This window comes from Heliangelus exortis, chromosome 11 (assembly GCF_036169615.1).
Source record: "Heliangelus exortis chromosome 11, bHelExo1.hap1, whole genome shotgun sequence".
In the NCBI taxonomy this organism is placed as follows: domain Eukaryota; kingdom Metazoa; phylum Chordata; class Aves; order Apodiformes; family Trochilidae; genus Heliangelus; species Heliangelus exortis.
The window spans coordinates 11,063,096-11,071,847 of record NC_092432.1 but is presented as its reverse complement, the minus strand read 5'-3'; the positions used below and the strand labels follow the sequence as shown (position 1 = coordinate 11,071,847).

At 53.9% G+C, this 8,752-nt stretch overlaps 1 protein-coding gene across 1 annotated transcript; it reads right to left on the bottom strand.

Annotated features, from left to right (window-relative positions):
• Nucleotides 1–589: 589 nt before the first annotated feature.
• On the bottom strand, nucleotides 590–5,979 carry DUOXA1 (dual oxidase maturation factor 1). The gene is made up of 7 exons (XM_071754529.1): nucleotides 5,872–5,979; nucleotides 5,237–5,400; nucleotides 4,365–4,422; nucleotides 3,670–3,804; nucleotides 3,305–3,518; nucleotides 1,844–2,058; nucleotides 590–997 (listed from the first exon to the last, which is right to left on the bottom strand). The coding sequence occupies exons 2-7, from the start codon at nucleotides 5,381–5,383 to the stop codon at nucleotides 783–785; spliced, it is 984 nt and encodes a 327-aa protein (XP_071610630.1). The 5' UTR covers nucleotides 5,384–5,400; nucleotides 5,872–5,979; the 3' UTR covers nucleotides 590–782.
• Between the last annotated feature and the right edge of the window lie 2,773 nt (nucleotides 5,980–8,752).

Sequence of the window (8,752 nt, the reverse complement as noted above, 5' to 3'; positions counted from 1 at the left end):
AGGGAAGGGAAGGGAAGGGAAGGGAAGGGAAGGGAAGGGAAGGGAAGGGAAGGGAAGGGAAGGGAAGGGAAGGGAAGGGAAGGGAAGGGAAGGGAAGGGAAGGGAAGGGAAGGGAAGGGAAGGGAAGGGAAGGGAAGGGAAGGGAAGGGAAGGGAAGGGAAGGGAAGGGAAGGGAAGGGAAGGGAAGGGAAGGGAAGGGAAGGGAAGGGAAGGGAAGGGAAGGGAAGGGAAGGGAAGGGAAGGGAAGGGAAGGGAAGGGAAGGGAAGGGGAGTTACCCCCATGTAGCTGGAGCAGACTCGAGCTGGCTAGGTACACCATGGAGTCAAACCTAACAAGGTGAGACATGAAGTGCTTCAAGCTGCCTTACTCCAAGCAGAAGATGGGCTCTGGAACCATGGAGACTCCATGGAGCGGAGAGGGAGAAGGTTATTTCTGAATGCTGCAGACCTGGGCAGCTTCAGTCTGGTAAACTGTAAACATCATTTAAGTATTTTGGTTCTTTTCTTTCTGAGAGAAGACCCTTGGTGTTAAGTTCCTGATTTCTTCCACGTGATGGCTGCGTTGCACCCATGTGATTTCCATCAAGAATTAGTATTTTCAATAAAACTTTATTAAAAATAACCATCTCATTTGAAATACTCCGGGCACTGGGGGGGTGGGGGGTGGCTTTCTAAGCAGGGCCTACGAGGTTTTTTTCCCACCAGGACTGCTGGTGGGGTTGGACTGGAATGTGAATTCAGGAGAGGTGTCCTCAGGCTTTGCCCTGCCTCACCCCAGTGCCTCACAGCTGGGTGGCTGTCACCTCACAAAGCTCACCCAGGGGGACCATCAGCACTTCCTGTGCAGAGGAGCTGGTCTCAGTTGGTAGGTAGGACTTGTACCACCCCTCCTCTTCTTTTCTCTTTCCCTTGTCCAGGTTAAATACAAGCTTCAGCTTCTCTGGTTGCACGGAGTTCAGGATGATGATGCCCAACCCCAGGAGCAGGCACAGCAGCCCTGCAATGCACAGGGACACATTAGAACCTCCTGCCCACTGTGTCCCAGTCCCATCCAGACCTGCATCTGGGGCTGGAGTTCATCAGCTTGTGGCATCACCCAGGAGGTCAAGGGAAGATCTAATTTCCCTCTCCACATCTTGACTCTGCCATCAGTTTGGGCTCCCCAGTAGAAAAGAGAAGACAATGAACTGGGGCATATGTCCATGGGAGCTGGGGCTGTCCCCCATGTGTGAGGACAGGTGGCAGGAGCTGGGCTTGTTTAGCCTGAAAAAGAGGAGTCTACAGGGGGATCTCATTGCCATCTTCTGCTACTGAAAGGAAAAAAGGAGGGAGTTCTCCTCTGGGAGAGTGTACAGTTGTAACATGGGCAATTCTACTGTGATAAGAAGAAAAAATTGCTGCCCAGGAGTGGGAGAGCTGTGGGGTCCCAAAAGGCAGAGAGGGGATCTCCAGCCACAGGAACATCCCCCACCAGACTGAACGAGGCTAACGTGGCTTTGAGGTGAGTCCTTCTCTGGGCAAGAACTGGGAAAGACACCCCTGAAGGTCCTTCCAGGCCATGTTTTCCCCTGACTCTGCAAGTCACGACTTCTGTGGCCCTCCTCTGGGCACCCCTCCATGCAGACAGCTTTGGCCATTCAGACCTCCTGGCTGGGCAGCTCTTTCCTCCCCCCCCCTTCTTACTGATGCCATCCCAAATTCTTCTATGTAACTGAACAACAACAACAACAGAATCATTTTCTGCCACCAGTCGGGGAAAAAAAGAGGCACTGTTGCGGCATCACTGAGCATCACCACTGCAGGGATGGCAAACAAAAGGCCCAGGAGGCAGCTCAGCACTCACCTGTTGCTAATGTCAGCCAAAAGGATCCACCATAGTCTGTTTTCAGGGAAGCTGGACCAAACTGGATAGGACATTTTGGAGTGTTCTTTGCAGTGAAGAAGAAGAGCAGTGAGAAGAGCATCAGCACAGCAGTGAGGAGGAGCATGAAGCCACCGTAGAGCAGGATGGGCATGGAGAACAACAGGATGGAAATGAGCCAGGTGCAAAAGGCCATCCTGCAGGAGGACCACAAACCAAGCAGAAAGTGTCATGCATGGACTCCCTTCCCAGGGTCTCCTCTCCATGTCCCAGTGGAAGGATACAGCCCTGGACAACCTGCTGTAGCTGGCCTTGCTTGAGCAGGGGGGGTGGACAGGCTGGTCTAAGGACATCCCTTCCAACCCAAACAATTCTGTCACTGTCTGAATGGTGGAGCTGTGGGACAGGGGTGGAGAGGGATCTCCATGCCAGGGGACGTCCAGAGTTGAAATCAGCAAGCCCAAAGCACCTTGATGCGGCTTTAACATCAGCCCTGCTCTGGGCAGGGGACTGGAGGAGAAACATTCTGAGGTCCATCCTACTTAATTCTGTCTCTTTTGGTCCTCTCCCAATGCCACCCCCAGGCAGTTCCCACCTATTCAAAGGAAGACTTGAAACAAGGGAGACCTTTGTTTGGAGAAGGGCAGAGCAAGCCATGCCCACACCTGATACAGCACCTGGAGTGGGCCCAGCTGCCAGCCCTGCCCTGTGTGTGAGGCTGTGGAGGTGAGGCTAACAAATTGTTCTGATTCCAAGAATAATAACAAAAAATAAGTTCACATCAACACCCCTGCCTTGAAATACTCCTTCTCAAGAGCAGGAGGGTTTAGGCAGGGCTAGTTATTTTTTCTGACAATAGAAAGGAAGATACAGACAGGGACCTGGAGCCTACGTCCACTGAGGGAATCATCAAGAGTCACCTTTGCCTGCAGTGCCTTTCCTACAACCACTGCAGCACATGGGGTTGCCCTGAGACTCCACAATCACAATACACACAAGAGCTCTCAGCTCTACATCACAAGACCATCACCTCCAAGCATCCTCCTGCTCCCCACCCGCAGGTCTCATGCCCTCTGGGACATGCAAGAGGAACCCCCTCACAACTGGTCTTGTCAGGGCTCAGCATCTTGCTTAGGAAAGGACCCTGTTGCCATAATGCCCCACACCGCTGCATCTGCTTTCGTTTAAAGGGAGAATAATTTTTCTCCAACTTAAATTTTGCACATCAGGGCTGAGGACACAGAAGAGGGCTCTGGGGAGATGGGCAGGCTGGGAAGCATGAGCAGCCCTGGTTCTGCAGAAGGGCAGGTGCCAAAGATCAGGAAAGTCTCTGGCATGGCCTTGCACAGAAGAGGTTGGCTCCATCAAGATGCCTCTGCTCTGCCTGGGTCTTTTCACCTCCCCACTGAGCAGGGATAGGGCTGACCTCTCTCTCCAACTCACCAGAGCATGGCTGATGCGTAGTGGCCGGAGATGCGGTACTGCCCGTGCACACTGCAGGGGCTTTGCCTGCTGAACTTCTCTGCCACGTAGAGGATGGGGCTGGGCAGCCCCTTCTCCAGGCCTGCACTGTAGCTGTGGTCGTAGTCAGCACTGAAACTCCAGGCAAAGTGCTCGTTGTAGCTGATGGTTTCATTGAGCTGATTCACCGGGTTTCCTGCCAGGTGATGAAGGTTAAGGACCCTTCTCAGCCTTGGGGCAGCTCCAAGACTGACTGGTCTGGGGGCTTGAGGTCCCAGAGCCCTGGTACCCAGGAGCGCAGCTGCTAAACATGCACCCAATCCCTTCCTGTTGTGATCTGCACTCACCCACGAGTGTGATGTTCAGCCCCACCAGGCCAATGTGCAGCCCAATGTCCACGTTCACCAGGGCCCTGCTGAAGGACTTGTAGGAGGTGTTTGCCATCACCCAGCCAGTCTCCCAGTCCCTGGTGAACTGTACAGCTGTGAAGATTTTGAAGGTTAGTCATGGCCTGGTGGCAAGACATCTAGTGCTGGAAGCACCTCCCATGATGCTCACCATTGCCAGAGCACCATCTACCCCATCCCAAGGCCTGGGTTGTGAGCCCCAGGGGTTGGAAGCTTTCCCCAATATCAAATCCAGACCATGGCCCTGAGTCCCCCACTTGTGTTGGTTTCTCCTCAGACCCACTGCAGTCCCTAGGCCTAGATACAATGGGGCTGATGTTTGGCCACTGTCAAGTCCTCAGATGAGCATCTGTCAGTTTGTCTGGGTCCCCTGGCAGCTGGCTGTGGGCTTTCAGTGACTGCCCTGGAGCTGCTCAACCACCTGCCCTTGGAGAGAAGACAGACGAGTGCTTGCACCTCCCACTGCTTGCAGGAGCCAGAACCCAGACACAGGCAGGGGTCAGTTCCCCAGAAACCCATCCTCCAGGCTGGATTTTGCTGGCATTTGGCTGCTCTGTTTGGCCTCCCTTGTCTTTCTCCTCCATTCCCTGTGTCCTGGCCATCTTTGAGCTCCCCTCCAGGACCCTGCTACTCACTGAGGACCACTGCTCCCACAAAGAGGCTCAGCACCACCCGCAGCAACCAGAAGAGTCTCTGTGAAGAGGGAGAGGTCTCAGTCAGATTTTGCCGTGGGGTTCTCATCACCAAGCATGTAATTTAGAAATGGCAACTGGTGAGAAATTAGCTTGTCCCTCCACTGGGGAGAGTGGGTAGCATGAGGGACATGTGGCAGGGACATCCTTGATGAGGGAGGCAGCAGGGAGATTCTGGCAGAGCAAGAAAGTCCAAGGAGCTCATCTGGGAAAGCTGCTGTGGGATGGAGGATGGGGACACTCCCTTGGGTAGTTCTGTGATGGGATTTCCACACTGATCCAAGCCTGATGTCTGTGGGTGTGCTGGCAGCTGGCCACACCTGGAGACAGAAGCAGCAGCCGAGGGTCTCATGTTGTGTCCCCTGGGAGGGTGACAAGCAGGCAGTGTGCCAGGGGTGGGCTGGCAGCGGGGCCAGTTGGCCACTGGCCGGGGAGCTGTGCTGGGGCATGCATGGAGCACTCCTCCTCCTCCTTTTGTTGGTGTTGCAGGGAAGGTGGAGTGCTGCCTTTGAACCTCACCCTGTTTTTCCACTCCCCTGAGATCACTCAGGCTTGCTCACAGAGAAATTCAGCCAAGTTCAGATCTGGACACCTTGTAAATTTGGGATGGTGGAGCCTGGGGTCTCCAGGATGGGGTTAGATGCTGGGTTGGGCTGCAGCTCACACCAAGGCTTGCAAGAGATCTCACAGCCCTAGTCATGAACCTGTGGGCATGTCTGCTCCCCAGGTCTGTTGTGGAGGCTGGGAAGGAGGAAACATATGGGATGCACAGGGCAGGGACCAGAGAGCTGAGCATCCCCAGCCTCTCCACTTACCCCTCTGCCCCGGATCCCTGGCAGGATGATGAGGAAAGTGGCCAACATGGAGAGGAAGATGGAGATGATGATGGCCCAGGTGGTGTCGAAGGGGAAGCAGGTGTTGGCACTGGGGTAGAAGGGGAAGGAGCCATTCCACAGCGTCATCCTGCTACCCAGGGCACCTGGAAATCAGCACCCAGAGACATACCAGGGAGAAAAATAATCACCACACTTCTATCCACCTCTTTTTCTCCACAGAGCCAGCTTGTCCCAGGCACGGCTGTGCATGTGTTTCTGGTGCCCTGGGCAAACGCTCCAACATCTCCCACAGGAGCCTACATCTCCCTAGGGTACCTCCCAGAGCAGAGCAGGCTTGGACTCACCAAGACTGTCCCCAGCAAGATGAGCCCAGGTGGCCAGACCTCTCGCTCCCCTCCTCTTGCCAGTTCCCACCCTTCCCGGTTCAGCTCTTTGGTTCCCGCCGGGTGAATCACGGCACAAACATGGGCTCAGCCCCACCGGGCTGCTCCACACAGAGCCCCGGCAGGAGGTCAGCTCCAAAGAAACAGCAGAAACCCCGAGGGGACAGAGGAACTGCCTGTCCCACAGGCAAGAGCAGAAACCCCCGTGTCCCCTTCCCGGAGCCCCCCTACCTCCGGCACGGCGGATCCTGCGGAGCTGCTGGGGATGCTGCCACCTCCCGCGCCGTGGGCGAGGAGCCAGCCCAGCCCGGCAAGAGTTGGGTTTCTCAAAGGATTTTTTGTTGGTGCCCGCCCCCAGAGGCACTGGTGAGGCCCCACCTCGAATCCTGGGTTCGGTTTGGGGCCCCTCACTACAGGAATGTCCTGGTTTGGGCCAGGATAAAGGGGATTTTCTGTCTTGTACTTTTGCTTTCAGCTCAGTCTCTTGTCAGGAGCTGCACTGCTGAAATGAACAGCAAGTTTCTCAGGCAGTGTCTGCTCCTGGGACTGATCCCACTCCATGGTTACAGTTACTGCTGGAGAATGGGCTGCAGAACCAAGGAGCTGCTCAGCTCTGAGGAACATTTTGCCCTCCAGAAGGAATAAAGAGGTCCCACCTGCAGCCTCCTTTGGGGAGGAACAGACAAGATAGATGCCAGAATTGACCAAACAGAGGATTCCATCCCATACACCTCATACTCAGTATAAATTTGAGGGATCACAAGGGTCAAGTCAGCTTCCAGATTCCAGCTTCCTGCCCTTCCTGCCTTTCCTGCTTCCCTTTCTTCACCTGTTCCCTGTTTCCTTCAGCATCCTGGGAGGATTCCATCCCTTCCTCTGCCTGTGGTCCTGATCCATCCCAGCCCATATCTGTGTGTTCCCGTCTCCAGCTTCCAACTGCTGCTGGCTCCAGGATTCCAGTCTGGACTTTCCCAGGGCTGCCCAGCAGCCTCGGTGGTGACGTGAGAGTTATTGGGGGAAAAGGGAGAGGAACATGGGATCAATTTTCCTGTCTATTTGTATATTTGCATATATTTAATATTTTTCCTATTTATCATTACTGTTTCATTAAAGCTGTGTAGTTTAGTTTCCAACCCATCTGTCTCTCTCCCTTATTCTCTCTCCTTTCTTTATCAGGGAGGAGAGAGTGATTAATAGAGAGCGTCTGTCACTTGGTTTAATTGCTGGGCCAGTGTTAAACCCTGACAAGGGAAAATACTGAGGGGCTGGAGCCTGTCCAGAGAAGGGCAAGGGAGCTGGGGAAGGGGCTGAAGAACAAGACTTATGAGGAGCAGCTGAGGGACCTGGGGTGTTCAGTGTGGAGAAGAGGAGGCTGAGGGGGGGGAGGCAGGGGGAGTGGCTGTGTGGTCTCCTCAGTGACTCTGATTCTGCTCCCTGGAAAGGTCCCAGCTGACCTGTCCATCCCTGGGCAAGGTGACACAGGGACTGGTGAGAGGGATCAGTAGAGAGAGGCACAGAGCTAGAGGGGTCCCCAGCCTTGTTATGTAGAAGATGCTCAGGTCACTAACCTGGCCCTAGTGTGGAGATGGTGGAAATCCAAGCTTTTGGGGTTTGTTCTCATTCTTTGGCATTTTGGTTGGCTAAAGCAGGTTGCACTGAAGCCAAGAGGCCCCCAGTGTGGCAGAAACATTTCCTGGTCCACATCTGGGGGCTTCCCTCAGAAGCTGACACGTTTACTGCTATCCCCTGGGTTTTCTTTCTGCACCCCAGCAGACAGCTTGGCCAGGTGCCCTGACACACTGTCCTTGGCAGAAGGAGGGAGGGAAAACCAGGTTTAATTCACACCCAGTGGGAAATAAAGGCATTTCTGGCCAAAGACTTTGTCAATTCCCTTTCAAATCCCAGTCTGGACACCAAGTCCCTGGAGGTTGTTAAAAAAATTAAATTAAATAAAGGGTGTTGAGGGTGACGTGTCCAGGGAACACGTGTGCAGAGCTGGGATCTGCTGGTGCCGTCAGTGCCAGGGATGCGGCGCCAGCTCCAGCTCTGGCAGCATCTGCAAAGCTGAGGGAGGTGAGGACTTTTAGGTTGGATATTAGGAACAATTTCTTCACCAAAAGGGTTATCAGGCCCTGGCCCCAGGCTGCCCAGGGTAGTGGTAGAGTCCCCATCCCTGGAAGGATTTAAAAGCCGTGTAGATGTTGTGCTGAGGGACATGTTTAGTGGTGGCCTTGGCAGTGCTGGGTTAATGGTTGGACTGGATGATCCTAAAGGAAATGATTCCATGATTCTTTGACTTCACAGCCATTGGCACAGATGGGCCATCATGATGGCTTTGCAGAGGGCACAGCAGGGCAGCCAGTCCCAGGCAAATGAGTGTGACAAGGAGCACTCCACTAAGCTAGGGACACCAATGACACCAAGTGGTGGCAGTGGATTTTCACAAACATCCCCCCTCAGCCAGCTCTTTCTCATGGGGCAGTGCCACAACTAAGCAGAAACAAAGGTCAGTGATGAGGATGGCTTGGCTCCACCTTTCCTACCTCACTTTGTGTCCTTTTCCCATCCCATGGCCACAGGTTTCAGGCTCGGTCCAGGAGACCATGTTCTGAACTATCAGCATTCCTGAGGGGCTGTTCTGAGGATCTCTGCAGTGGTTTTTGTGCCTCAGAGAAGCAGTCCCAGTGACCTCAGTTGGGTCAGTGGCCTCGTTGCCTCTCTGCTTCTGGTGGGTAGAAGCAGAAAGATCTGCTGTGAGCAAGTTCTTGAGTCCAAGCAGCAGCATGGAGGGGCAGCCTTGACCCAGAACAGCAAAGGAAACAAATGAAAAGCTGAAAAACAAACAAAAACAAACAAAACAACTCAAGAATCTGCTCTTTTCCCTGGCCTGTTCACCAGGCTTTGGTCATGGAAGACTATGACCTGGTGAGTGATAGGGTGTTGTGGTGAGAGCCTGTGCATGCTCTGGCCCAGCAAATGAACGTCAGAAAGGCAGATGCCAAGGCAGAGCAGGCAAATTGCCAAAAAAATAGTATTTCTGACCCTCTCACTTTGTAATTTCAAATGCAGAGGGTTTGTTTGGGGCTTGAGGGTTTGCTTGCCTGTGTGGGAA

Excerpts from the sequence above, each read along its gene's own strand:
- DUOXA1 (XM_071754529.1), bottom strand. The coding sequence starts at position 5,383 with ATGACGCTGTGGAATGGCTCCTTCCCCTTCTACCCCAGTGCCAACACC. Across the intron at positions 3,519-3,669 it reads GCTGAACATCACACTCGTGG|GAAACCCGGTGAATCAGCTC; the intron begins GTGAGTGCAGAT and ends ATCACCTGGCAG. Across the intron at positions 998-1,843 it reads TTGGCTGACATTAGCAACAG|GGCTGCTGTGCCTGCTCCTG; the intron begins GTGAGTGCTGAG and ends TGTGCATTGCAG.